The 15402-nt window shown below is 38.2% G+C and overlaps 1 protein-coding gene across 2 annotated transcripts in view; it reads left to right on the plus strand.

Moving 5' to 3' along the window:
• PLEKHA8 (pleckstrin homology domain containing A8) overlaps window positions 1-15402 on the plus strand; it is a 58498-nt gene that overhangs the window by 26066 nt on the left and 17030 nt on the right. For both annotated transcript variants that reach the window (XM_059171469.1, XM_059171468.1), the window contains exons 8-12: window positions 1928-2087; window positions 2457-2542; window positions 6990-7048; window positions 7429-7559; window positions 8180-8250. In XM_059171469.1, coding sequence (XP_059027452.1) covers window positions 1928-2087; window positions 2457-2542; window positions 6990-7048; window positions 7429-7559; window positions 8180-8250 — 507 coding nt within the window. The remainder of the gene's footprint in view (window positions 1-1927; window positions 2088-2456; window positions 2543-6989; window positions 7049-7428; window positions 7560-8179; window positions 8251-15402) is intronic.

Genomic DNA, 15402 nt, shown 5'->3' on the forward strand with positions numbered 1-15402 from the left:
GATCCGAAGGCAGACATTAGCTTGATAACACGGCTCACTTGACCACGTTGTGCCATCCCATCCAACCCAGTGTCGAAAAGGCAGAATGAGGAGGGTTTTTCCCACTCACTGTTCTTATCTGTGATGTCTGTGGGCTGCAGTGAGCAACAGCTGTCTGTGCTGACTTTGTAGAAAATATGAGTGCTTCACTGGCCTTCTACTCTAAGTTCAAGATCCTTTGAATGTAAACTATGATGTCAGACTTAACAGAGTATAAAGGTGTGTCAGTTTAGGTTGCTCTGCTGGTTTCTAGTGAGGCCAGAGGATGGCAGAATTCACCAGCCACCCATCAGGTTTTCACCCAGCCTTCTCTGTCCATCAAGCCAGAGTCCCACATTTCAGATAATAGCTTGTGGTTGAAAATGCCAGCCTTTCAAATTTGCTAATTCCATTGACTCTAACCACTAAAACCAGCTTCAGATCAGTCCAAGACAACCATAGTAAGCTTTTATTTATGTTTAAGTGTTTAATATATATTTTGAAAATAAAATTTTAAACAAGTTTCTTGCTCATCTCCCCTGAAATAAAAGACCCTGTTTTTTCCATATGAGTTGTGGGAAAAGAAGATGCATTTCATAGCTGTTAATCTGAGGCAAGGAGTCTTATCCCTTGAATAAATAATAAAGATAGGAGAATTTCTGTGGAAACAGTACTGTTATTTGACCAATAATCTTACTTCTAGGAATTTGTCTCCAGGGACTAGTCAAGTTAAGGACAAATATCTGTGGACAGGGATATTCTTTATGACATTACAATTGATTCTCATTATTCGTGATTGTGTTCTATAAAGTTACTACAGACACTGAATTAGCAAATACTGAACCATTGCTTCTAGGGGAAAAACAGAGTTTGGTTCCTACAAATTGTTGTTCACAATTTGGTCGACTTATCAGTATATAGACTTGTTTTATGTGTGTTTCTGTTTAAAGATACCTTATTTAATATGTATACCTTATTTGATATGTACTGTTGATTCATTAGCATTGATAACTTGTGCCTGAATGAAAAATACCTGACACATGTGTTTTCTCCATAAGGCACATCACAGCCTTCTTACATTTAGAAAGAGTAGACATGGGGTACCTGTGTGGCTCAGTCATTAAGCATCTGCCTTTGGCTCAGGTCATGATCCCAGGGTTCTGGGGTTGAGCCCCACATTGGGTTCCCTGCTCAGCAGGAAGCCTGCTTCTTCCTCTCCCACTCCTCCTGCTTATGTTCCCTCTCTCCGTGTCTCTCTCTGTCAAATAAATAAAATCTTTAAAAAAAAAAAAAAAGAAACATTAGACAGCACTACACTTGAAGGCACCTGTAAACAGCAAAATCAATAACAAAATGCACAAAGCATCACCCTACATAAACACAGTTGTGTATAGTATAAGAACCAAGCAAGAAGACAGATTGTTACCTTGTTTGACCTTAGCTGGAAGCATGTATGTCAGGCGACTCAAATGTTCACCATCTACACATGTCTAGAAATGACTGTAAACGTGCCACAAGCATTGATTTTTAGGATTACAAATAAAATATTATGAGAAGGCAAATTCACAAATACAGAATATGCTGATAATGAGGATCGACTGTATAACACTAAAATTTTAGAAACCACCTAAGTGCCCTCCACATGAGCTTGATGCAATATATATGGTCATTAAAATCACATTTTAAAAGTATTGAATGATAATGAGAATATTCCTGATAAACTGTTGAGTGAAAACAGGACACAAACCTACATATATTTAAACCCAATTTTGTTTGTGTGTGTATGTAGCATTTCACCGATTTTTATTTCTGTAAGCTTTTCTGTGTTTTAGAAATATTCAACAAGGAATATATATTAATTTTGTAATATATAAGTAGTAGTTTCGTAATGGGTATTTTCTATGCGCAGTCCAAGGTGAGATCATGAAGGAAGAAGGAGAGGACAGCCTGGCGAATCATGATAGCCGCTTAGCACAGCCTGCTTCCAGCTCCTCCAGTAGCTCTCCGGAATCCCACTGGGAAGAAGGCCAAGAAATCATCCCAACTTTTTTTAGTACCATGAATACCAGGTATTCGATACTTTCTAAAATCAGTGACAATTGGATACCAGCTTCCCTTCTAGAAAATCAGGGTGGTGTTCCTTTCAGGTGATGGCATAGTCTTTAACAGAACAGAGGTTAGTATCTGCTTTACCTTTCTGAAGCAGTGAGGAATTGGATTGTGAGACTATATCCTGAACACATTTTAGCTTGCTTTGGTAGATTATCTCTGGAAAATGATTTTATTGGACCATAATATACTAGAAGAACAATCACTGAAATCAGGCCAAACGACTTGCTCTTTAGATGGGCAACTATTTTCATGACTACCTCTGAACTGCAGAGAGTATTAATGTTATATTTTCGATCTTTCTCCTTTTGTATCACCAAATTGTTTAGCTTTAGTGACATCGAACTTCTGGAAGACAGTGGCATTCCCACAGAAGCATTCTTGGAGTCATGTTATGCTGTGGTTCCAGTATTAGGTAAGAGTACTGCATTTGTCTTAAATTCATTAGTCTGTAGAATCTGTCCCACTGCTGTTATTTTGTAGCAGAAATATTCTGAACTATATATAGAGTGAAATGACCCTTCTTGGCTACCTCTCCATATCACTAGCCATATGTAGTTAAAACTGTTTGGCTTTGAGCATTATTGCATATTTGCTTTTTATTCCTACTAATGATTAAGTATTGGCCACAGAGTAGTATAAGGAAAAAAGGGAATTTTGTTTTTGAGAAATTATACTTTAAAAAAAAAGTAGTTGCAGCACAGACCTTCAAATCCATTAGTATAATGATACAGTTAAAACATTTTTTCAAAGATTTAAAAATTATATGTATAAATTTAAGTTGAAATATAGAGTCAGTAGAACCAGGCATCACTAATGTGTTCAAATTTGTTTTATGACCTACTTAGCTATGCATCTTTTTTTAATTCATTTTTTTGAAATTTTACATCTTTTTTTGAAATTGAGATATAACTTACGTAGAACTTAAGTATTATGATTCAGTAATGTTTGATAAACACATATACGCCCATGTAATCCATTTCCCTATCAAGATATAAAATGTTTTCATCACACCAGAATGTTCCCTGTGCCAGTCAACCCGTGACTATCACCCAGCCCAAGGCAACTATTTTACTGATTTCTGTCACCATAGATTAGTTTTGCATTTTCTAAAGTCCATATAAGAGAATCATAACCATATTATCTACTCTTTTTCATCTGTGTTTTTCTCTCAGTGTAATGTTTTCATCCTTATTGTTACATGTATCTGTAGTTCATTCCTTTTTATTGCAGAATAGTATTCTATTAAATGAATGTGTAATTTGTTTATTCATTCTTCTATTGATGGCTGGACATTTGGGTAGTTTCTTATTTGGGGCTTTTACCAGTGAAATTGCTCTGATTATTTTTGTGTCTGCCGGCATATTTTTTCATATCTTGAGTAAATACCTAGGAGTAGAATTGCCAATTCATTGGGTTCATCTGTTTAACTTTATAAAAAGTGGTTACACAGTCATACAGTTCCAACAGCAATGTATGAATATTCTGGTTGCTTCTCATCTTCACTAACACTTGGTGGTATTGAGGTTTTTGGTCTGGCTATTCCTCTGAGTGTTTAGTGGTATCATTGCGGTTTTAACTTGTCTTGGGGAGGAAGAAATTTACTCTGTCTCAGGGTCCTCTGGCTGGACCAAGAATCACTTTGACATGAGACAGAATAACAGGAGAAAATCAAATTTAATTCCATACATATGGAGAATCCACACAAACATGAAATTACAAAGACAGGGAACATGAGGCTTATATGACTTCCTGCCCAAAGGAAAGGGTTAGGGGCCTGAGAGTGGAGGTACAAAGGGGAGGAAAACCATTAGGAAGATAAGAGGACATTGGAAAACGAAGGCTGCCCAGTTATGCACATAAGTTTCTTAAGTAAAGAGAAATCTGTTAATTGCATTCTTCCTGGGACAGGCTTTCCTTTCCAATGTAAATTTAAGCAGTCAAAGGGAAGGTAAAGAATTTTTCCTGAATCTGCTGGGATTTGATTGCTGTTAACTCAAAATAATCTTCATGTTCAAGTGGCCCACCTTGGGGTGCTCTTGGTCTCTACACTTTCTCAATGACTAATGATGTTGAACACTTCTTAATGTAATTATCGGCCATTGCTGTCTCCCTCATTGTGAAGTCTTTTCAAATCTTTAACCCATTTTTTCAAGTTGGTTAGTGTTCTTTGTATTGAGTTGTAAGCATTCACTATATATTCTCAAAAGCATTCCATATGTCTACACATATGCATTATGAATATTTTCCCTAAGCTATGACTTTCTTTTCTTGATGTCGTTGAAGAGCAGCTTTTCATTTTCATGAAATTCATGTATCTATTTTCTTTCTTTCATAGTTAGTACTTTTGGTGCCCTAAGAAATCTGAGTTTACACCCAAGGTCATGAAGATATTCTCATGTGTTTTCTATTCCCTTTAGTCTTGATTTTATGTTTACATTTATACATCTTGGAATTAATGTGAGGTAAGGTTTGAGATTTTTTTTTCCCTTATGCTGTCTGGTTGATCAGAGAACATTTCTTTAAAAAAAAAAAAAATTCCCTTTTATATTATTTTGGCCACTTTGTTGAAAATCAGTGGATCTTTTAGGTGTGGGTCTGTTTCTGGACTGTTTCCTGTCCCAGTGGTCTGCTTATTTTTTTATGGTAATACTTACATTGTCTTACTGTGCCATTATAAAAAAGCTTGAAATCAGATAATGTAAGTCTTACAATTTTGTTGTTCTTTTTCAAGATTTTGGCAGTTGTTGGTCCTTTGCATGTCCATATAACTTTTAGCTTTCTAATTTCTACTTTAAAAATACTGGGATTTTGATTAAGATTATATTGAATCGGTAAACCAATTAGGAGGAAGTTTACATCTTGAACGATTTTGAGTCTTCTATTCCTAAAGCATGCTGTATCTATTTACCTATGTCTTCTTTATTTTCAGTGTTTTGTATAGTTCTTAGTGTAGAGATTGATATAGGAAAGATGTTAGGCTTTGAAGCCCATGCCTAAGAATGAATTCTTGAGATGTCTTTGGTGGTTTTGTTAAAGCACAGGGACAGAACCTGTGGGCAGAAAGAGCTGCAGTGGGGTCATGAAAAGTGGCCCATTATATACTTTCAAGTTGGGAGGGGGTTAGGGATAGCATAAATCTCAAAGGAATTTTGGCAGCAAGGTTTCCGGAACCTTGAGGGGGCTAGCTGTTCTTGGGAAAATGTCAATTTTTGCCATCTAATAATCCCTTAGCCATGAGACCCTTCAGATAGATGTATACTGGTGAGATATGCTTGGGGAATGACTGCTAACATGGATCTTGGGGACTTAGAGATAAAGGAAGTTTCCAAAGGAAATTTTATTTGTTAAAATAGACTTACAGGATCCTGTTGGGGCGGGGTGGGATGGTGGGATGAGGTGGGGGCAGATTCTGGCTAGGATTGCCTTTTGGAGGCTGAGGCTAATGAGTCCCTAGAGGACTGTCATTCAGCCTGTTGTAAGGACTTTCAGTGGGCTCTAGGTAGTAAGGATATTTAATAATTTTTCTTCTGCCTTTGTTTCCCGTACCAGAGGTCATGCACAATTTTTGTTAGGGATACATTTTAAAATCTTAGGACTCTTGATGCTATATAAAGAATATTTATTTTTCCAATTGTTTGTTGATAGCATACAGATAGAGCTGACTTTTGTGTCTGAGTAGTTTTTTATAATCATGAGTGAGTTAATTTCATGAAATACATTTTCAGCATTATTGAGATTGTGGGGTTTTTTCCCCTGTACTTTTTAAAAAAAAAATTTTTATAAACATATAAGGTATTACTAGCCCCAGGGATACAGGTCTGTGAATCGCCAGGATTACACTTCACCGCACTCACCATAGCACATACCCTCCCCAAGGTCCATAACCCCACCCCCCTCTTCCTGTACTTTTGTATATAGTGAATTACATTGTTTGAATGAATTTACATCTGTTATCTTGCTATTTGTTTCTACCATCTTGCTATTTATTTTCTATTTGTCCTATCTGTTCTTTGTTCCTTTTTTATTTTTCTTAAATTCTAGCCATTTAATCAATTATTTTTTATTCTATTTTATTTCCTGTTTTAGGTTTTTAGCTACCTATATTTGTTCCTACCTTCCCCCTGCCTTTTTTCCCCAATCAATCAAGTATTGTTTAGAATTCCATTATTTTTTCTCTTCTGGCTTTTTAGCTATACCACTTTGCTATATTTTTAGTTTTTCTTGTCCCACAGAAATATTTGAACATATATGAATTTAAATTTTTGAACATATGTGAATTTAAATTTTCTAGCAGGCCCATCAACTAGTAAAACAAAGCAGATAAAACTATTTTTAAAACTAATTTCAATAATACATTTTATATAATCTAATATATACAGAATATCATTTCAATATTAATCAGTATAAAGGAACCATTAATGAAATAGTTTGCATTCTTTTTTTGATACTGAGTCTTTGAAATCTAGTATTTTGTGATGACCATATCTTAGAAGTCCTTGAAGCTTGTGTTTGGAAAATGATTTAAAAATAAAAAGATAAAAGTTTTGGGAAGAAAAGCATGCTAAATTTTTTGTTTTTATAAAAATATTTGCCCTTAGGGACGCCTGGGTAGCGCAGTTGGTTAAGCGGCTGCCCTCGGCTCAGGTCATGATCCCAGGGTCCTGGGATCGAGTCCCGCATCAGACTCCTTTCTCAGCAGGGAGCCTGCTTCTCCCTCTGCCTCTGCCTACCGCTCTGCCTGCTTGTGCTTGCTTGCTCTCTCTCTGACAAATAAATAAATCTTTTAAAATATATATATGTATATATTTGCCACTTAAGGAAATTGCTTTTTCAAAGATGTTTTCAATCTTTTCTTCTAGACAAACTTGGCCCTACGGTGTTTGCTCCTGTTAAAATGGATCTTGTTGGAAATATTAAGGTGAATATACTAGCATGTCTCTATGGAGACCATACATTTGGAGGGAGTAGTGCATGAGACCTCATTCAGAAACACTTGTGATTGTTGAGTTTTATAGTCATGATGAAAAGTATAGGTCAGCTGTGAGAAAAGTTCTTAGGCAGAAAAAAATGCTTTAAAAACAGTATTTTAAAGCTTTGAGACTTTAATGCTAGCCTAAGCCTCCTAAAAATTCTCAAACAAGAACACATTACCTTGAAACATAAGGAAAAATAATAGAGACTTAATTCATTTTGATTTCTTAAAGCCTGTTTGACAAGCTTATCAGTCTCAATACTATATTGGTTTACTTGATAGCTTTAGCATTTTTAACTTAGATCGTTTCCCTGCTTTTCCTGCAGAAAGTAAATCAGAAGTACATAACCAACAAGGAAGAGTTCACCACCCTCCAGAAGATAGTGCTGCATGAAGTGGAGGCTGACGTAGCCCAGGTTAGGAACTCAGCTACAGAAGCCCTCTTGTGGCTAAAGAGGTGAGGCAGCTGGGATGGGGCCACAGTTGAAATCCAGCTCAGTCGAAATGCTACCAGCAAAAAGTGTTCTGTTATACAAAGAGTACTTCTGAGTGGAGGATCCAACCCAGTAACCTTCTCTAGAAGGCCTGATGAATAGAACGCCAACTCTTTCTTTTCCTCCCTTCTGATGAACACCGTTAATATTAATAGTATATGTAACATAGGAATCTTAAAGGATGATAGAATTGACTGGTTCTCTTTAAATCAGTGGATCACAAACTTTGATAGCATCCAGTCACCTGAAGGGCTTTCTTAAGAATACAGATTGCTCCACTCCAGACTCAGACTTTCTGACTCAGTAAGTCTGGAGTGGGACCTCAAAACTAGCATTTCCAGCAAGTTCCCACTGGTCCCAGGACCACTTTTTGGAAACCACTGTTTAGGTAGATCAGATGAGAAGGGTGTAGAGTAAACTAAAAGGAAATGACGGGGAAGAAAGTCAGAAAAGAATTCCATGTGACTTGACCTGTTTGCTGCTATATTCGAGATATTGAGGAGGACACTGACATCTGCCATTTCTTTATTCCCATTCAATATAAGTGAACTTTGAAAATATTTCTTCCTCTTTTTTGTTTTAGAGGTCTCAAATTTTTGAAGGGATTTTTGACAGAAGTGAAAAACGGAGAAAAGGATATCCAGACAGCCTTGAGTAAGTATCCTTTACATTTTGATGATTCCATTGAATCATCAAAATGGAATGGAGACCCCTAGAGGAGGAGGCGGGGTATAGAGGAAATTTCTGCTTCTCTGAGGTGGATTTTGTTTCTTTTCTTTTTTATTATTATTGTTTGTTTCTTATATGCTCCGTTAAAAAAAAAAATCTTATGAGATTGTGACCTCGTAATGTAGATCTAACTTATTAAAAATCAGTATATCTTGAAGAAGAGCTAAATTAATGGAGAGCCATCTCTTAATAGGAAAGCCTTATATTTTTAAGAAGTGAGCTCTTCCTAAATTAATCTTCAAATACAGTGCAGTTCTCCAAAATCAATGTCCCAAGAGAAGCTAGTTTTAGAGACCTTAACAGGTAGGTTTTGGGGAACCCTAGGAATTTGCTCTGGAGTCAGATAAAGGGGGGGTCGTGGTTGTCATCATCATGTACTCCTCAAATGCCTCATGTTTGTAGCAGTAGAGCTGAAACCAGGATGAAGGCCTTGGTCAGAGGTCATTCTGTATCTCCAGCATCTTATAATGCAGGGACTGAAACCCTGTAAGGTGCTTAGTAAACACTGGTGTGGGTAGGTACCTGGATCTGTCAGATCAGTTTTGGAAAACATTAGCTTGGGAACATCCTCATAGTCCTCTTGATAGAATGGCTGAATTCTCACTCTTCATCCAGAAGAAATTCTCCCAGCATGGGCCTTGAGGCATGAGGGATAAGGAGTGGGTATTGAAATTCCATATTACTTTGAAGTCCTATATTATTGTGATGTAGAGAAGGACATCGCAAGCTCTAAATAGCCATGATTATAAATAATGAAATGAATGAATTAGATGCTTCTGTTGTGGAAAGGGAGCTAGTATTCACGGCAGCATTTTGTTGGTTCCTTCTGTTAATCTTCCCTCTGAGCCATGAGTCCTGAGGGATTCTGCCCCCATGTGACTTTTTTAGGCCTTCCTATCTAGAAACTTGCCAGTATGCTGTGAAACAATAAAAACTTTTTTCTGTAACACTTTATGAAGAATTTAGACGACTTAATCCTTATGTCAGTCCATTTTTGCAGGTTAGGAATCCAAAATTCATAGAGATTAAAATAGATGCTAAGGCCACAAAAGATCTGAAGCAGAGTCACTTTGAGCCCCCTGCCCCAAGACTCTTCATTTTGAGGCCCCAGGGCAGCTCAGTCAGTTAAGTGTCTGCCTTCAGCTCAGTGGGACTGAGCCCCACATCATACTCTGCTCAGTGAGGAATCTGCTTCTCCTTGCCGCTACTGCTCCTCCTGCTTGCCTGATTATGCTCTCACAGAATCTCTCTTTCTGTCAAATAAATAGACTCTTAAAAAAAAAAGTCCTCCTTTCTCCCACAAAAGGTCTTCAACACCATCCCTGGGCTGTGTATTTTTTGGACTTCTCATACATCCCTGAATTTCTAGGACAGTCTGTTGTACTCTTCCCACATGTCCTGATTTCTGTACTCGAAGTATTTCCACTGTAATTATTCATGCCCCCTAATCAGTATCATGGAACTGTATGACTTGTGGACTGATTAAGATCTTGGGCTCTCTGGATTCCACCATTGATAGCATTGTGCCCTTAAGCAGCTTGCTTACCCTTTCTGTTTCTGGTTTCCTCATCTACACAATGGGAATGATGATACCGTTTTCCTAAAAACATTGTTGTAAAGATTAAATAGGTTCATGCACATAAAAAGATTAGTAAAGTGGTACATAATAAATACTTAATAGAAGTTAGCTTCTCTTGGGCGCCTGGGTGGCTCAGTGGGTTAAGCCACTGCCTTCGGCTCAGGTCATGATCTCAGGGTCCTGGGATCGAGTCCCACATCGGGCTCTCTGCTCAGTGGGGAGCCTGCTTCCTCCTCTCTCTCTCTGCCTGCCTCTCTGCCTACTTGTGATCTCTCTCTGTCAAATAAATAAATAAAATTTTTTTAAAAAAAAAAAAAGAAGAAGTTAGCTTCTCTTGTTTATATTTTCATTATCCTGACATAAGAAGTTGATAACTGGTCAGAAAATGGAGCTTATTGGTCCCAAATTAGAATTGAGAAGTTTACAAAGCTCTGGGGTCAAACCAGACATTTCTCTCCATATTAAGTTCTTAGAGAAATGTCACACAGGGAGGAAGGCTCCTTTACCCCCAGGAAATACAGAAGCTCTGGGACTCAGCAGTGTGCCTGGTGGGCTCTGCTCTGTTACGGCTGTCTGTGTGAGGGCCCAAGCTGGCTGCGACTGCTGACATCCTTCACCCCTCCCCTGGAGTGGAGGCAGAATAGAACCAGCTGCTTACTGGACACACAAGTGAAAAAGGAAAGCTTAGCCCTGGAGCTAGGGAGGAAATTAAGGATATCCCCTTTCTGCCATAGCTCTGCTCCTAATTCTGTCTTTTTTCTCATCTTCTTTTTGCTTGATTTGGAGTCTGGACCCTTCTGAAGAGAGGAGACTAGAAGGGGAAATGCTGCTTCGAAATCACAATAAGCACAGTCAGTCTCAGCTTTTCCTTCTCTCTCTTCCCCCTTCAGCACTATTTTCAATGGGAGGGAAACAGGGACTGTAAACTTGAGAGTTTCATCCTGATGTTCAGGATTATTTTAGAAGTTTTCATGACTTAAATCATAGTTTTGCTTGTAGGGGTCGCGAATTTCCTGCTGCTGTTCAGTGTAGAGAAAAGTTCTCCTAACCACCCCCCCCCTCCAGTTGTGGACACAGCAAGCTCTGTGCAAACAAATACAGCTTTATAAGAAATATTTACACATTAACTACTTAAAGCCCATAGGCTCCTCTATGTAGATTTCTCTGGGTCAACAGCTTCTCTTCTCGTTTTGAAGTCATAGCTTTTATAAGTAGAACTGATACCTTGTCTAAAATGAGGGAGTTTAGGAATGTAGGTAAAAGAAAGGGTTTATACCTATATTTATAAAGGCAAATAGCTTGCATGTTTTAGGTTCTAAAATTGAATTTGAGTTACTGTAATAGCAACTACCATTTATAGAGCACCCAGTGTAGCAATGACACTGGGTTCTTGAGTGACATTTCATTTAATCTTCCAAATACTCCTTTTGACAGTGAGTAAACTAAGGTCTAGAGAGGATAGATACCTTCCTTATATCTCAAGAACAGTGGTTCTCAAAATGGTCCAAGGAGAACATCCGTTGTTACCTGCAAGCTTACTAGAAATAGAGGCTGCCAGGCCCCACCCAGCACCTGAGGCTAAAAACTCCCTGGAGATGGGACATAGCATCCATGTTAGCAAGTTTTAGGTGATTTTAATCCAGGTCAAGGTTTGGCACCCAGCCAATAGAGCAAGGACGTTGAAGCCAACCTGTCACTAGGCTACATTTTGATTATTTGGGAATTTTGATTCTTCTGAGTGACTAATGAATAAACTGGAATAAAAGCACTGAGATTAGTGCCACAGCATCAGTTCATTTTGCCTCCTTTTCATGACAATTAGCTAGTTCTCCAGTGACAAAAATTTTCCTAACTTAGAAACCAGATAATGGGGATAAATTAAGGATAAAACTTGACTAGCCCTCCCAAATTTAAAAATACTGCTTAAGAAAGGTTTTGAGGTAAATGTTCATAAAACTTATATTATCTTAGTGGCCTTGAAAATGACAGGTGTTATATAAAAATTCCTATATGAGGGGCGCCTGGGTGGTTCAGTGGGTTAAAGCCTCTACCTTTGGCTTAGGTCATGATCCCAGGGTTCTGGGATCGAACCCCTCACTGGGCTCTCTGCTCAGCGAGGAGCCTGCTTCTTCCTCTCTCTTCCTGCCTCTCCACCTACTTGTGATCTATGTCAAATAAATAAAATCTTTTTTTAAAAAATCCTAAATGACACAATGGAAACCTTGACATCTATTAACTCTCTGGAGAGTATAGGTTTATTCATTGTATTACTGAAGTTCTGTGACCTAGAATGAGTTTTTCCAGCATCTGGAAAGAAGCCTTATGTACTGTCCCCTTTCGCATTTGAACTATCACTTGGATTTTCCATCATGATGGTCAGAGTGGACTGTTTTGAGTGGTCTCATGTCAAGAGCTTCTGTGAACGCTTAAATGTCCTATGGCATTCTCTAAAGTTTATTCTGAGGGAAGAGTTAGGTCCACAAGGCCGATATGTTGAATGGTCTACCCTATAGCTGATGCCACATCAGAAAGAACTTTTGGAAAGCCTCTGTGTAAGCAGATGGCAGAAAAGTTGCTCTGGCCTTTCATATACCACGGTACTTAGTGTTACACACTCTGCACTTTCTACTCAGTGTCAGTAAGCATACACTCACCCAACCAAGATCTCTAGCACAAAATGGGAAAATTTATCATAAGATGCTCAGTTAAATGTATTTAATATAAAAAGCTTTCCAAGACAAAGAGAGCTGTGTAGAGAGCTAAAGTCAGAACTCATGACCTGATATTTACAAACAAATCATAACTTGTCTAGTTATTCTGAAAATACTGTGGAAGAGGAATCAAGTCAGTCCCTCTCCTAAACTATTCACAACATGTGCCTTTCTTGAATGGTAGACTTGGTTTCTAATACATGTTTTTATCTTGATAATGCCTAAAGTTAGCAAAGGGCATCTCTGGGTACTTGCTTCACTTCTGTCCATTGGTTATTGATTTATTGATTTGGCTTTTCTTCGTAAAATTCATTTTACCTGAAGCTTAGTCACTATTAAAGAATTCAGTACTTTCCTAGCTAGCTCAGTTTTTTTGTTGTTGTTGTTGATTTTTTGGTTGTTTTATTACAAATATTTCACACATTGAACAAATATCTACCACTTGACCAAATATGTAAAACAATTCAATACTGTACCCATGTACCACCCTTAACCCCGTTACTCCTTCCATTCTCTAGAGAAGATCTTCACCCTGAATTTGCTTTTTATTATATTATACACGTTTTTATACTTTTACTATACATTTATGTACCTACAAATAGCATCTAGGAGTGTACTACATACTTTAAACTTTTAAATACTTGGTGTAACATTACATACATTATTTTTCACCCAGTATTATTTTTCATATTTATTCACTTTCAAACCTCTCCTGGTTCCTAATTCTTGCCAAGGACTGACTGCATAGCTTATTAAGAGCTGAGGTGATTATCATCTCATAAACTCAGTGAATGACTGATTCCACCTTTCCCTGCTTAAGGCTTACCTACTTCCTAAGTTCTCTTTTAGATTTGTATCTCTCCTTTGTCTTCTCTACAACCTGAAGTGACTTGACAGATTCTTACCAATTACAGATTGACAATAGAGAAACACTGTCATATATGCAGTTCCTGGAGAGAACAGTTATCTATCAACAGTAATGGAAAAGTTGTTCTCTCTCACTTACTGTAACAGGTTTAGGCATAATCAATCCCTAACTACCTCAGCAAATATCTGGGGCACCTGGCTGGCTCAGTCAGTGGAGCAGGTGACTCTTGATCTCAGGGTTGTAGGTTCTAGCCCCACATTGGGTGTAGAGATTACTTAAAAATAGAATTTTTTTATACATACATACATACATACATATATACCTCAGTCAACACATTTCTGAGTTACCAATAAAGAAATCACATTTCTGTTGTTTCCATTAACAGAATAAGGTTCTAATTCTTGCTGGAAAAGGGACATTTTTCCTTTTTGTTATTTTGTCTCACAAAGAGTAAATATTGGTTTTTTAGAATGGGTTAATGTGAAAAGAATACCCCAGGTTCTCATTGTTTTTAGCTTTGTGACCTTAGCCAAGTCACCATCTCTCTGGGTCTTCTGTTTCTACTTTTATAAAAGGAAGAGAATTGAGCAGGGTGATTGTCAAGCTTCCTACTCAGAAATTTCGATTCAGTCTCTAAGGAACTGACACATCTCAAAGATCTGGGAGAAGGGAATCATTTATGTCTTTCAGAGGCCAAAAATACTTCCAGATTATAGAACATGCATTATGGTAAGAATGGATATTACATTGAAGATTTATATATTTCATTATCTAATCTTCTCTAGGTAACTAAAATAGGTCACACTTAGACTTCATTTTATTTTAATGCAGCCTCATGTGGCAGGGATATTTGAAGCTGTAGGAGTCAGCTAAGGACTTCTGGCAAATTGCGTTTTTTTGTGGTTTTGTTTTTGTTTTTGTTTTTAAGGAGTTTTCTCTCGTTTGTTGGTTTTAAATATTAAGAGGGGTCTTCCTGGACCTGGGTCAGGACCCAGCGCAAATTTTCTTGAATGATTCCCTCTTCTGTTAGACTTGTTGGCCCACATTTTGTACCGTGGCGAAACTCTTCCCTGACAAGGTGCAGGCCCAGCAAGGAATGGCTGCTTCCTCTGGGAGGGTCAGGCAGGAGGACACAGATCATGCTGCTGAACAAACATTCTCCCTTCCATAGACCAGACTGCCTGCCTTATTGAGACTCACAGCACCTTCGTTTTCCTGCTCTCCCAAAAAAGGTGGCATAGAGAAGGGTTTCTGGGCTTTTTTGAAAGGTGAATTTAAAGAGCAACGTGTAGGAAAAGTGTAGAGTCCTGCGGCTGGAATAGCACTGGATCCAGAGCCTTTGTAAAGAGGCAGAGTGTCCAGCCAGGAATGCTTTGGAGCTGAGGACTGAGGAACCCAGAAGGCTGCATTTGCTGCATACCGAACTTCTACCACAGTTCCCAGTCAGAATGATCGTGACTGCTAGATCATGATACAGTCTGTGGAGGAAAAAAGACTAAGAGAATATAACCCCAGAATGCCTACTGTGGCTCTCTCTAGGAGGCATGATTATAGGTTTCTTTAGTTCCCTCCTTTTTGTGTTTTCCTTACTTTGAACAATGAGCATGCATTACTTGTGAAATTAGGAAAAAAACAGTTAAGTATTATATTTTTTAGAAATATCACTGGGTCTCCAGAAGGGATTTCAGAATCCTTGGCATGGCATATGAAGGTCCTCACCACTTGGCCCCAGCCCCAGTGAGCTACTCCCCATTGCTCTGCATGCCCCCGTCTCTCCCAGCTCCTTGGTGCTTGCTGGCTGTAGCCCCAGCCACCACCCTTCTCCCTGCCCTACCCAGCCTTTGAGACTTCTTTGTCCGCATGTCTGCAAGCTAGGTTCCTTTCTGTCGTTTTATTCCTGCAGAAAGCACTGTATACAC

The sequence above is a fragment of the Mustela lutreola genome, chromosome 4 (genome assembly GCF_030435805.1).
Source record: "Mustela lutreola isolate mMusLut2 chromosome 4, mMusLut2.pri, whole genome shotgun sequence".
In the NCBI taxonomy this organism is placed as follows: Eukaryota; Metazoa; Chordata; class Mammalia; order Carnivora; family Mustelidae; genus Mustela; species Mustela lutreola.